This window comes from Mytilus edulis, chromosome 9, assembly GCF_963676685.1.
Source record: "Mytilus edulis chromosome 9, xbMytEdul2.2, whole genome shotgun sequence".
NCBI lineage: Eukaryota > Metazoa > Mollusca > Bivalvia > Mytilida > Mytilidae > Mytilus > Mytilus edulis.
The window spans coordinates 35,013,046-35,028,109 of record NC_092352.1 but is presented as its reverse complement, the minus strand read 5'-3'; the positions used below and the strand labels follow the sequence as shown (position 1 = coordinate 35,028,109).

The window sequence follows — 15,064 nt, the reverse complement described above, 5'->3', positions numbered from 1 at the left end:
GAAAGAAGTGTTGTATCCAAATTACTGTATTACATTGGAGCCATAAGACTTATAGTATATTCTGAATATCAGAACTACTGCTATCATATTGGTAAAGTTAAAAGAGACAACTATCACGATCGATTTTCCCCGTAATTTCTAACATTATTCGAATATTTTGTTTGTATTTTTCTATGCCAGACTTTGTTTCGCGTATGTAGAATGATATATTGTATCGTTTTGTATTAACTGCTAATAATATGATATGAAGCAAACATGTATAGCAATGAGCATGAATCAAAGACAATTAAATTCGGATAGTGCGTTATGTTTGGAAACTTTATTCTGTTCAAGCTTCGCTTTCTGCACTCTTTTTCAGTTGAGGAATTGAGCACAATTTCCTTGTTGTGGCTTCAACATGGCCGAAATACGATAAAAAGTATGGTTCTCGGCTTATGGCCACCGTACAACTTTGTCCATAGATTATGTCAGCAATAACCATATTAAAGAGTTGAGTAATGTCTTATAAGACATGTCTTAAGCTTTGTGTCCGCAAATGAGGTCAACAGGAATGACCTGGGTTCGTCATTGAAAACACCCAACCTGCATGTTTTTTTTCACGATGACTACTTTCAGTGTAGGATTAAAAAAAAAGCTATCTGAAGATTTGTACATACTGTACGTGTAAGCTAATTTTCCTGATGACTTGTATTGTTAAAAAAACGACACATATACAATGTGGTGTTCAGTTTAAAGTATAAACAATAAATCTGACTCTAAAATCTTGACAACAAATTAAAGTCTTAAGGGGTTTTGTGTTCTTAAGCTGATTAAAAATATAAATCATGTATTGTTAAATGTACCCTTGCTCTGATTATGCATAATACATTTGCCACTGTACGTTAAACAATCAACTATTAATGCCATTAATCCACTGGTTGGTCCGTTTTTCTATCTTGGGTTTTCTGTCTTTTTTTCAACTAATCTTGTTCCTGTTTTAATGCTTTCATTCAACTTCACATGGTGAAATCAATGCTTAGAAATAAAACAACATGAACTCATAGAAATCTGCTTCATGAATTAGAATTGTAGACCTTTTTACGATCTTTACTTTAATATAATTTCGATTTATATATTAACCTTACTAAAAGTCATGGCAGTTGTCGTCTGTAAATTATACTACTTACAACTACAAAGTTTAAATGTATGGTAGGTCCCCGTCTTGGTGTCAAAGCTCATCAATCTTTAAAATGATGAACAAACCATTATGTCGTGTTATGGTGTACGACACCACCGGAAAAAACCCACCAGTAACATGGTTAAACATACCATTATAGCACCTCAACACATATATGGGTCCACAGTGGGCGAGTGGTCTATGTAGTTTTATAACTACTGTACCTATGGCCTTTCAACACTGAGGTTGTGAATTCGAACCCAACATATGACAGGTGCGCTAGCCTTCAATCTTACGGTTGATTTGCATAGTCATTTGTTCCCCAAAAGTTATGCTTTTCTCTGGGCATTCCTGTTTCCTCATCAAATGAAAACCGGCCACCACTGAATAGTCAAAAGCGCTGAAAGTGGCGTTAAACCCCAAAAAATAATCAGTAAAAAGGACGTTTTATACAATTTGAGTTGTGAAAATAAAGTTGTAAAGAGATAATGGAAGCTAGATGACATGATTTTAGGATGGGATGCAGGAAGTAAATATGGAGAAAATCGGATAAAAAATAATAATTTACAGAGATATGTTTCATCTGTATATGATCATATATATATTGATATGATAATTCAACAGTCGAAGTTTAAAACGGCAATTCTTTAAAATTCTAATGTTCATACATTTGCTATTCTGGATACCAAATACTATTGACTTCTCAAAACTGGTCCCTTGACTTAAACAAAAACTTTCTTTGTAAACTATACACATGTTTTTACATCTTTTACTGAGGGGGCAGGGCAACATAATCTTTATGGATACGGGATGTGCAAATGATACTACAACTGTATATCAAATATCTAAAAATTAGTCCTTAAATCTAATAAGAAACTTACACATGTGAACTAAACAATAGTTTTAATCACAGGGACTCGGTTGGCAGATACTTTTTTTAATCTATGTTTTTATGCCCCACCTACGATAGTAGAGGGGCATTATGTTTTCTGGTCTGTGCGTCCGTTCGTCCGTCCGTCTGTCCCGCTTGAGGTTAAAGTTTTTGGTCAAGGTAGTTTTTGATGAAGTTGAAGTCCAATCGACTTCAAACTTAGTATACATGTTCCCTATGATATGATCTTTTTAATTTTATTGCGAAATTAGAGGGTTTATCCCAATTTCACGGTCCACTGAACATAGAAAATGATAGTACGAGTGGGGCGTTCGTGTACTGGGGACACATTCTTGTTTCAATCTTTTTTTTCATGTTTCCTGTTTATTTGTATTACATTATTTACGTTTTTAACATTGGCATCAATATTTTTGTTTTCTAGCGATGTGCAGTATACTATCCATATCTGTATACTGAAAAATCCTACTTTTTTTTCCAACGTTAAAAACGTTAATAATGTAATACAAATAGACAGGAAATATGAAAAAAAAAGAATGAAAAAAAAAATAGATAAAAAAAATGTATCTGCTAACTGAGTCCCCGTGGTTTTAATCACTTAAGAAAGCAGAGGAAACAAGCTCAATGGAAATGGAATGTATCAATGATAACAAAACTTCATAACAATGGTCAAATTAGTTCCACTTAATCTTATCTAATCTCAGACTTAAACATTATTGACAACATTACAGCTGACAAAAGCAGCATGCCTTAGTCATTCCTCAGCACCTGCACCTGCACCTGCACCAAGACAAGACAAGACGAAAGTGGGATGTCATTCAGGACCTATTGACAAGATGAACAGTAAACAATATTGGGGTCTTCAATGCCTTCATATTTTTTTCTTCTACAAAACACAACTAAAAATGTTCCTTCAAATGAAAACTTTAAGACCATGTTTGTCATTATTATGATAATAATCATTTCAAGAAATCAGGGAAAGGTGCCCATACTCCCATTCTTCTAGAAATGTGTAAAACCCCTGGAAGTTTTTTGTCTCCATGTCTTGCTCAGTAAGTACCAAAAATCCTTGGACTGTCAGTCTGTCCAAGAAATACTGTGGTTTCATTAAATCTATATTAAAACATTTGGACTACTTGGAGATATTAATACAATCTTACAAAGGCAGCTGCATAAGACCACACTATCTCAGAATCAGACATCTAAGATTAACATTCCCAAAATCTGACAAGCTCAGAGATGAAATGACATCTTAACAGAGGATATCTGAAATTTCTAAGTCTTGTATTCTTACGATTTTTTTTTAATTCAGTTCACCTCCTAAAAGTTCTATTGGATTCAAAATGGCAAAAAAGTTGCATGTATGCTGTGCCACCAGGTACACTGAATTCTTTCTGTGATAAGGAAAGTTATCACTTTAACCTTGTTAGTTTAAGTTTGTGTCCTATCCATTGTAATGTTTCTTGTTTTGACAATACAATATGATTCTGTTTCCAATTTAATTTCTAGTTCAAAATAAAGATATAAGAAGATGTGGTATATGAGACAACTCTCCATCCAAGTCACAATTTGTAACAGTAAACCAACAAGGAACCTAGACTCACACTGAACAGCAAGCTATAAAGGACCCCAAAATGGCTAATGTAAAACCACTGATACAGGAAAATCAACTGTCAAATATATATCAAAAACCAGAAACACTTCTGAACCACATCAACAAATGACAACCACTGAACAACAGAAGTTGTTTTCACAAAAAAAACATATGACTAAGATTTATCTTAAGTATACTAAATGGTTAATGATTTAAGAACAATCTCAATCATAAGTTTTTTTTGTGAAACCGACTTAAGACAGGTACAAACAAATGCATTTGATTTAAATGTTTTAACAGGTGCCAACCTTCACCCTAAAATGAAATGATAACAACATACACTGAAGGAATAATTACCTAATCAGTGTTCTCCCCAGGTCCTTTTAGTATCATGGTAATGTGATGCTATCTGAAGTGGTTTTCTTATATACATTTGTATATTGTTATGTATGTGATACATTAATTTTTAGAAACAAGATGGTATTTCTCCTGTTTACTAGGATTCTAAATGAAATATCTGGTGGGAACACAGACAATATTAGGTTAATGTCAGAAAAATATATACTTTTTTGTAAGAGGCTATGAAACTTAAGTACCGGTAAGGCAGCTTTTGACATTGACCTAATACTGTTTTTATACTGAAACTTAAATTAATAAATTGATAGCTATTAAATTGTAACGCAAAATTTCAAACTTCTTTCCACCCCTTAACGAACCTCTGATTGTAGAGAAAGCTTTCCATGATGAAATTGAAATTGCACAAAATATAGCTGTGTTACTATAATTATGGAAATAAACACAACTAGTTGAAGTGTAAATGTGATTCGATGGGATTTGAAAATGTTTTATAATTTGATGATGTGTAGAAATTATGAGTTAACAAGCTTAAATCAAGATATTGGAACATATTTTAATAATTTATTGCCCCTTTTCTTTAAGGGATGCCAGCATTTGTATTGCAGCTATGGTGTCAGTATCTATAGGTTTATTAGGATCGTCTGAAATGATATGATATTCTGTCCCAGACTCTGTCTCATACATAACACAATGGGTAATTTCCTGTACATTTGACTTATTCACATCCACAATACATGACAAATCGTTTTCAGAACAATGAGGTATGTTATTTAGGTCAATATTCTGTTCTGTCACTGGCTTGGTACATGTTTCTTTGTTAAGCTTGTTCACTGCATTTGTTTTTTTATTTAAATTCTGACGATGTACTTTTTTGTGATTGGTTATCAATGGATTAACTCCCTTTGCTGATGCCTTACTTCTTTGCTTTAAATTATCCTTTCTTATTCCATTTTGACTGCTAGTTCCCTGTATTCCCTCTTTAACTGTTTGCTGACAGATTTTATGATGGCTTGTTAGATAATGCTTTCGATGAAAACGTTTTCCGCATTTGTCACACTGGTATAGTTTTAAATTTTGATGTCTTGACTGTTCATGTCGTTTAAGTGAACCTATAATATAAAATAATTTTGTAAAATACAAATAGTATTGTAATAATTATATTCTTCAACTAAAGCTGCAAAAAATTAAGTACTCGCCAAAAAAAGAAGGTAATTTATTACAAGCAATAATACAAATAAAATTCTAACCATCAACAAACAAATTTATACACTATACTTTAGTTTATATATACAAGGAATTTCCTTTCAAAATCGAAATAGATTATAGGTCTTGGCAACAAAGCTGAATTTTAGAATGAAACAAGAAAAAAATTCTAATTTAAAACATTTTTAATCAAAAAGATCTGACAAATTACAACAGTAATGTAGTCATATTTGTGCACTCTTATGTTGAAAATAATAATTTGACTAAATTTTCAATAAATTTTGATAGTTTTTGCCTCAGACAACATCGGTCACATGCTTGGGCTACAATTTTTTTTGTTATGATGTGTAGTGCATCAACATGCATCTCTTTATAACAAATTTTGAATGGTTGAAGGGTGTAGTCAATGTTTTCAGACAGAAAAAGACAATAAGAAAAGTCTTTCATAATTTGTTTTCATACTTTTGTACAAATCTATATCATGCATTTTGGATTTTGGCAGCTATTTTCCCCTTGTTCTGTTGATTTATTTTTGAATATGGCAGCTATTTTTTCCCTTGTTCTGTTGATTTATTTTGGAAGATGGCAGCTATTTTTTCCTTGTTCTGTTGATTTATTTTGGAATATGGCAGCTATTTTTCCCTGTTGATTTATAGCTTTTTATTTTATCAGTTTTTATGGACAATTCCTTTTTGAATTTGCCTTTGACTTTTTGGTTTTGTTAAAAAAATCTTGGGTTAACTAATTATTTTCATTCTGTTTTGGACAAGGTTATTTCCTGAACAATATTACAAAGTCCAAGTTTAATTATCAAATTCAGATTTTCTGGGGCTGCCCCTTTTACTATAGATATTGAATAGACAACACATGCAAACTGACAAGAAAAATTGGCACATTCCTAATGGACCAAGGGTTGTAAAGTCATTTAATGCTTACCTTTTCTGGTAAATACTTGGTTACACACTGTACAACTGAATAATGAAGGAGAAATAAATGCATGTCTATTGTTTATATGTGCAGTAAGATCAGCTTCAGTAAAAAATCCTTTAAAACAATGAGGACATTCCAATCTTTTAGGGTTAGAATGCATCTTCAGGTGAGATTTAAGTGAAAATGATTTTACAGTCTTTCCACAGGTGCTACACCTTCAAATAGAAAAATGTATACTATGTATATTCATATTTTCAAAACAGACATGATACTCCAAATGACTATACTGGTAAAAGTCAATTGCCATGTTTAGCTTGAATGAGCAGCTCAAGTTTTATAAACTGATATATGATTCCTAAGGAAAACTTTTTTGTAATAATTTGTACGCTGTCTTTGCTCCTTACCTTAGACAGTAGAAGTTTTAATAGTTTTTATACAAAAAAAAACAAACAACAACACATAGCCTAAAATTCATTTTGGAGCCATATTCAAAGGGATCACCTTTGACAGCTTAAAACATCATGATAGGTCTGCAATGTTATTAAGTGGAGCATAAATTTCCAACAATTTTTGTGTAATATCTTTCAGCGTATTTTGAACACAACCATGCGCATTGAAATTTATGTTAAATATTACTCTCAGTTATATGAGGAATATTTAAACAAATTATTAAAATATATAGAAATAAGTTAATTTGATAGATTTTCATGTTCTTTGCTGTGTTTGAATAATCTCCCTTTATTCTTCAATGCACCTAGCTATATAGAAGATCTTTGTAAAGTATGTTTCAGTTTGAAATGACTTATTTTTGTATTACCCCTGACTGACTGTGGTGAAATATGTCATACTGGTTTGAATGTTGCTCAAAATAAATTAAAATATTAAGAACTTTTACAAGACCTTAAAATGAGATGCTTTTGTCAGGTATTGCAATTTTTAAATTAAATTATTAAATTTATGTAAGAAGTTTTGAGGTTACAAAATTAAAATGTTCTATGATAAACACAAATGTATTAGGAACTTTTGTAGGATATTATTTGATAAATCGAAGCCAAGTTTTGATTTAAAGATAAAATGTTGCTTAATCATATGTTTTCCTTCATTTGAAAAATATTGAATATACATGGCTGAATCTAAATGTCATGGAATATTCTAAAGCCATGACTTATAACATAATAGCATGTTGATTATTTCACACTTACAAACAAGTGAGAGATCTTCTTTGAGCTTTTATTAACTTCTTTGTTTTACAATTTTTCCATCTCCCTTGGGAATTAGTCTTGTTATTTTTGGAAGCAGCTTCTGTACTACAAGTATATATTTTCCCATCTTTATCACAATTCACTTGCTGCTTTGAGTATCTTGTTAGTGAGTTATCTTTAATTTCTTCCACCGTCCTGCTGTTATTCTGGCTCAGATCACCACTAAAACTAGTAAAATAATTCTACTCAAAATTTATAAATTAGCAGGCAGGGAATTCATTTTTCTCACCTTTTCTTGAAATGGCAATTACAAAGACATGGATGATATATGGGTATATTTTATCATGGAGACATACAAGAAATGTTCAATGCATCATAAATAAAAAAATAAACAAATAAGAGAAACAACATGCTTAGTTTTTTTTACCATGAAAATTAATTTTGGACATTTTTAATCTAGTGGTCTTAATTTATTAGTGAAAATGAAAAATTTAAAAAAGGTTTAGGAAAATTATTGATTTTTCCTTCCACATAATTTAGATAAGGAAAGGCAGCAAATAATGAGATTTTTTTTGAAAAAAACATTTTAAATTGGGTAACTTTGTAGCAATTGCTGTGCTGCTATAACACTTTGAAAATCATAAAAAATATTACCTTTGGTTTCCATGGGACTCCTCATGTACAAATGTTTTCACAATATCTGGATTTACTATCTCCTTTGAAATATGAATTTTGGATGGATAATTTTCAGAATGTTCTGTTCTAATATCTTTAATATCTACAGGACCATTCTTATCACAAGTTGCCTGATCTTCAACTTTACTAAAATTATGTTCCAAAACTAAACTGTCATCTAATGATTCCTTTTGATTTTCTACACTCTTGCAGTTATAGGATATGACATCCTCATGATTTAATTTCTTTTTGTTTGATACTGGTTTTAACTTTTTAGTATGTTCTGAAATGGTACCAACAGACAATACCTTTCTTTTCTTAGTCTTAAAACTATCTGTGGTATGTTTATCTGACGAAAGAGAACAGTAATCAATTCTCTTGTTTCTTGTTGTCATTTTATGAGGAGATTTTACAATTTCATTATCTTTGCTAACTTTTGTGGTCTCAGGATTGTCTTTAAAATATTGAAAAGGACTTTTTTTAGTCAAGTCGGCAAGATTCTCAGATGCAGAACCAAGTTCCCCCTCAGTTATAATATCTGTGGTTTTGTTGTCATTTTTGTCACCCGGCTTCACTGATTTATTTGAACAATATCTATATATGCTGAGTACTTGTTTAAGCTTGCTATCAAATTTTGGAAATCTATCTTCACTTTTCTTTTTTTGTCTGAAAACAAAGAAGATACACATGTATATCATAACTAATAAATAAACAAACAATTTTCTCTTTATCCAAACCGGATTTTGATATTGAATGGTAAAAACAATTTCATTAATTCTGTTCTGACTTATATATTTCCTAACATGTTCAAAAGCTTAATTGATGGTATGTTGATCTCTTGTTTTCATTATTATTAACTAATATGCATTATTAAGAAGGATTGTTTTACAAATATTAAAACCTGTAAATATTTCAAGTTATCCTCATACACATGTAGATAAAAAGACTGTTTGAAAATATACACTGTAAAAATCATGTGGTCAATAAAATTTATTATCAAACAGATTTCAATATGTTTACCTTTATACAAAAATATTTAATATATTATCTAAATAAATATCTTTATAAAAACAGAAAAATATTATACCTTCTGCTGATAAAAAGAGTGCAGTTTTCATCAACATCATCATCATCATATGAAATTCTAAATGGCATTATGGCAAATGATAATGTGCATGGCCAATCTGAATTGTTCTTAATAAAACTTGAAATCTGGTTCTTCAGAAGTGTCCAAATGTGTTCTGAAATAAGATTTCTAAACCTAGTAAGGATTCTGAGCTCATTTGTTGTTTACTTTTTTACAATAATATCTAAAGTTGAACCATTTAGTATTTTATGACTGAAACATGGTATAATTCAAAAAGAATAATTAAATGCAATTATTAACATGAGCAGAAGAACTGAGATGCATCACAAAAACATAATTTTGATCATTGCATCATGAAAATTAGGTCAAGATGATTGACATGTAAACGTTAGAAAGATTCAATAGACTAAATATGGATAACCTACTACTTCTGGTGCTGAGAAACTTAATGTTGATTTTTAAGGGCAATTAAACAAAGAAAATGGTGTGTATGGGAGAGAAGTGTTCTCCCAATGTCCTTAAAGGACCACTGGTTCCGCAGTGAAATCATTTTTTAGCGTGGTTCTATCAATCTTAGTGCAGTGGTATCAATTAAGTCTGTGGTGTTAAAATTTCAGTTTAAAAATCTAAGATCAGTTTTTACTGCCTACCTGTATAATGAACATCTTTTTTCACTATGTCTATGTGTATATCAGCTGACTGTAGAAGGTGAACATCAGGTGTGATAAGTGATAATCCTCCACATGTACTATTTCTAAGGTATAACCTTTTCATTACATTGTATCTGAAAAATCATGAAAGATAAACTGTCAATTGATTAATATCATGTCTTTGTTATCTTGTTACCTGATCTTTTTTTCTGAAAGAAAAGAAAAAATCATGTCAATTGTTGTTCAAAATTACCTCAAGTCAAATTTGACTAGCCAATGCAAGAATCACAACTCCAACAACATGTGGAAACCAACTGTCATACTCCTAACATGGTTTGTGAGTTGAAAATGATGTGTACATGTATAATGAACCATAGTTTATTCTCTAAATCTACCAGACTGAAATCAGTGGTATAAATTTACATCATGAACTGATAGTGATGTAGCTAAACTCAATCATTAATCAATTCATACATCATTCTGTCTCAGTTTGAGAGTTGTATCATTGACAATCATAACACATCGTCTTAATTTTATAAACACAAAACCATACTTAAGTAAAGTTAAGTACCTGCATATAAGGTCCAGTAAACCCATAGTAATAATGGCTGGTGAAATTGTATCTACTATTGTTACCTCTGGCCACATAGAATAGAGGTCAAGGAATATAATCACATACTTCTGTCTTCCCTGGCATTCATATGGTCCAAATATACATAATTCAACCTGAAAAACAAATGAATATCTAAAAACTCTGAATTATATGTAATGAATTGCAATTGGATTTTTGTAAATGATTCAGTTTTGTAATTGATTAAAATAATGTAAATATAAATTGCCAATAAAGGATCTGTCAAATCTTGAACATATTACATGACTAAAACAGTAAAAATATAAAAAAAAATAAACGAAAAAATTGGAAAATATATCAAGTTTGAGGTACATCAAGACACCTTTCATAGAATTCATTTGAAAAGTCAGTCTTTGTTTATTTCAAATGTGACCGTTGTGTTTTATCATACTTTATTCATTACAACAATTATATAGACTCAGGAACATTTAATGTTTGCAAAGGGTTGAACCATAAAGGAAGTTAACTGATTTCTTTGATTCTCAAAATATGCTAAATTTTCATTATATACAAACGACATGAAAATTCTCAAGACACTTTTCTTGAGCAGCAATAGTAATGTTATGGTAAATGACATGTTAAATAATCTTACAGAATGCCAAAAATAATCAGGTTCTTCATTAGATTCCAGGTTACATATTTCTACTCCATTATTATCCATGTTTTCTAACACTCTTTCATTTTCTTCATTTCTCTCCTTATCTGGCTCATTGCTCATTATACAACTCTTCTCATCAGCTGAATTTTGTTTCATAGGGCATTCTTGGTCTGTTTCATGTACAGTTTGTATTTCATTTTTACAAATACTAGATAATTCCAATGATGGGCTACTGACATTGCCATGTTTTTCACCATACAACATATTCAATATTTCCATGTCATTTTCCTGCTCCATTGTGATAATGTTAGTTGTATCTAATCTTGAACTACAGATAGGACAGTTCCTGATCAACAGTTTAACCATCTCAATCATACACAGAAAATAATATTTATCTTTACACAGTGCTACAGTTCTGTTTTTACCATGATGTTGACCTACAAAATATTCATCAATAAATTTTTATTTTTATTATATTATGTTTTTGCTTCATGAATGAAAAAAATATGGTATTCTTTAAGTCCATTTCGTTTTTCTTAAATTAAATATCACAGGAACACTCTAACATCACCCCCCCCCCCAAAAAAAAAAAACAATTTGGTAAGATAACTACTTAAACACATGCAACTGGTCAAAACTTATTAAATACAAAGAACTCTTTACAAAATATCAAGTGTTGTCAACTTCGTTAAATTTCTAAGGTGAAACTCGGACAAATCTAAATTCAGATTTATCAGATTTATACTGCGCACTGTGTCCCTGTGAGCATTAATTACCATAAAATCATCGTTGTATTCCCTACACAAAGCCCTTTTTCAATTTAACCACTTAAGTTACATGTTGCTAGAGATGGATAGCGCATGAACTGTGCGTGTTGAGTTATTTGAAGGAAAAGAATGTTAACATTGAAAGTGAAACAAAGGTAAAACATTTGATTGACTGGTTTCTATCCACAAAATATCATTCTTATAGATTATTATGCAGGTAAAAACAATGATTAAAATATATTTTTTTTAATCTACATGTACAAATGATGTACAAATGTATATACAAATACAAATATTTTATTGGCACAAACTCAATTACAATTAAAGAACCTTAGTGAGCACGCTCACATACCCCACGTCCCCACATTGTCATTGGAGAAATTAAATAAGTATAAGAAAAAAAAATTGTATAAGAAAAAATATTGAATAATAATTTCCTGTGAATATACATAGTATGTCCTTATTATCTACAAAATTTCATGAAATTCTGTTGTGTGTTTTCAGAGGAGTTGAGATGACAAACTGTTGCAGAAGTACATTGAAGCAAATAAGTTCATAGGGGCATAACTCCTAGAAAAAAAATTGATCCGTAATTTCCTGTTGATATGCACATCTACATAGTATGTCCTTATTATCTACAAAGTTTCATGAAATTCTGTTGTGTGGTTTGAGAGGAGTTGCGATGACAAACTGTTGCAGTAGTACATTAAAGTAAATAAGTTCAAAGGGGCGTAACTCCTAGAAAAAAAATTGAATCGCAATTTCCCGTCGATATGCACAACTACATAGTATGTCCTTATTATCTGAAAAGGTTTCGTGAAATTCTGTTGTGTGGTTTGAGAGGAGTTGCGATGACAAACTGTTGCAGTAGTACATTAAAGTAAATAAGTTCAAAGGGGCGTAACTCCTAGAAAAAATATTGAATCGCAATTTCCCGTCGATATGCACAACTACATAGTATGTCCTTATTATCTGAAAAGGTTTCGTGAAATTCTGTTGTGTGGTTTGAGAGGAGTTGCGATGACAAACTGTTGCAGTAGTACATTAAAGTAAATAAGTTCAAAGGGGCGTAACTCCTAGAAAAAAAATTGAATCGCAATTTCCCGTCGATATGCACAACTACATAGTATGTCCTTATTATCTGAAAAGGTTTCGTGAAATTCTGTTGTGTGGTTTGAGAGGAGTTGTGATGACAAACTGTTGCAGTAGTACATTAAAGTAAATAAGTTCAAAGGGGCGTAACTCCTAGAAAAAAAATTGAATCGCAATTTCCCGTCGATATGCACAACCACATAGTATGTCCTTATTATCTGAAAAGGTTTCGTGAAATTCTGTTGTGTGGTTTGAGAGGAGTTGCGATGACAAGAAACAGGACTGACGGACTGACGGACGGACGGACGGACGGACGGGTCAAAAACATTATACCCTCCGCAACTTCGTTGCGTGGGGTATAATAATTGGCAACGGCCCATACAACTAGTATACAAATAGTAATGATGCAGCAATTAAACAATACTACATAGCATATCATTGGGCACAAATTTGAACAATGAAATGTGCAGTTATAAATATCAATATATATAGGTTAATTTGTAAGAATAGATTACTGACATAAGTATATTGTATGTTATAGCTTCAAATTGTTCATATTACTCATTTATAAGGACATTTTTCCTTAATTCAAATGATAATAATAATATGAAATTAAACAGATATGGAAAATCTAATTGCATGAGTTCCCTATCTATTTATATCTATATTTATGTTCATATCATTTATTCGACCATCAGAGGTTTTCATAGGTCAATTCGAAAGTAATTAGATGGCATTAAGACATACACACAAAACAAAGCAACATATTCTCGACCCCATGTGAATTGTTTTTTTTAGACTTTTTATAATTCGGATAAATGTTTTACATTATTATAAATCAAATATGAGAATTTGAGTTGAATTGGTGAACGTGAATTTGACAGCTAGTTCCCTCACAGCGAGAGCGTCCTGAACCCAATGAATCCGGGTATGTTCGCCCTGATTCGCGTTCGCCCTAGCACTTGTTCGCCCTGATACCTGTTCGCCCAGAGTCCATTTGCCCTGATTTTTATTTTTTTCTAATTGTTGTCAAGTCGCATAATTTTAAATATTTTAACAAAATATGTTAAAGTTTGTTGAAAAATTGACAAAATATTTATATTGCCGCAATCAATTTATCATTATCCCTTTGATTTGCAGAGTAGAATACTTGGAATACAATATGTATTAATTTAATATATCTTTATTGATACATATATATATATTTGTTAGCAAAATAATTGTATTCAGTCAATCACGAATGTATGCAGTTCAAATGAGACTAGTCCCAGAGTATTATAATAAATGAACTCGAAAATCTGTTTCATGATTTACAGTTCGTACATCATTGTTTTTATTAATTTCAAGCTGAATATTTTATCAAAACAAAACGTTTGTTTTTATCATTAGTCATTGAAGAATTAATGATCCTAATGATCCTAAACAAGCAAGAAACTTTTAAATGTAAGAATATATACCATAGAAATATCTGAATAAGTTTTTTCAACTTCAATGCCCTGAATATTGATATTTTAAAGTAGGGCGAACGGACTCTATGGGCGTACAAACTCAGGGCGAACGGACTCTTATGGGCGAACAAACTCAGGGCAAATGGACACAGGGCGATGTCATTAGGGCGAACGTACCCGATACCGAACCCAATGGTGGAGACTTATATTCTATATATATATACCTTCTTTGCTTATATGGCATTCATAGAAGGCCTGCAACTTATCGTCATTGGAAAACAGTACCAGTCTTTTTAATGACTTTTTATCACTTTTCTGACGGTCAGTATCACTGGTATTATCACAAGTCGATGGAAAGGGCTGTGAGTAAAGTTTGCCATTTTCAATGATAAAATCTAAAGCTCTTTGTCTAAGGTTAGATCTGTGTATTCTGTTGCTGTAACGATCATCTGGAGGATACTCATTGGTTTGGAGATAGCTGAAAACGTGTTCGAGATCTATTTTTTGATAGGGAGATTTTTTCGTCTGCTTCTTATTTTTTTCCATTTTTTTCTGCCGGTGTTTTGCAAGGTTTCGTCCCTTTTGTTATTACGTTGCAGTGGGAAAAATGTAAACGTTCTGATGACTTCGTTCTTTGATTTTTGGGTGTAAAAATTGTGAATGTATAATTTAATAATAAAAATCTGTCAAATATATGTGCTTTTACTTCATACAAAAACTTTGGACTTTTACAAGTTTATGGGTTTTGTAACAAAATAAATTTCTTATTTGCTTGAAAATTTACC

The 15,064-nt window shown here is 31.3% G+C and overlaps 1 protein-coding gene across 2 annotated transcripts; it reads right to left on the bottom strand.

The window, feature by feature from the left end:
- Positions 1–4,535: 4,535 nt before the first annotated feature.
- Positions 4,536–14,884, bottom strand: LOC139488237 (uncharacterized). 2 transcript variants are annotated; one of them, XM_071273718.1, is made up of 9 exons: positions 14,504–14,884; positions 10,967–11,409; positions 10,315–10,469; positions 9,744–9,877; positions 9,094–9,247; positions 7,986–8,672; positions 7,332–7,559; positions 6,136–6,344; positions 4,536–5,105 (listed from the first exon to the last, which is right to left on the bottom strand). In XM_071273718.1, exons 1-9 carry the CDS (start codon positions 14,823–14,825, stop codon positions 4,558–4,560), a joined length of 2,880 nt encoding a protein of 959 aa, XP_071129819.1. In that variant the 5' UTR covers positions 14,826–14,884; the 3' UTR covers positions 4,536–4,557. The 2 variants fall into 2 exon arrangements, with proteins under 2 accessions (XP_071129819.1, XP_071129820.1); XM_071273719.1 differs by having other exon boundaries at positions 7,332–7,553.
- Positions 14,885–15,064: the final 180 nt, after the last annotated feature.

Bases quoted from the DNA above. Each gene is read 5' to 3' on its own strand.
- LOC139488237 (XM_071273718.1), bottom strand. From the start codon at position 14,825: ATGGAAAAAAATAAGAAGCAGACGAAAAAATCTCCCTATCAAAAAATA. The intron at 10,470-10,966 runs GTAAGATTATTT...TTTGTTTTTCAG, and splicing joins CTGATTATTTTTGGCATTCT to GTTGAATTATGTATATTTGG. The intron at 8,673-9,093 runs GTATAATATTTT...CTTTGTTTTCAG, and splicing joins ACTCTTTTTATCAGCAGAAG to ACAAAAAAAGAAAAGTGAAG.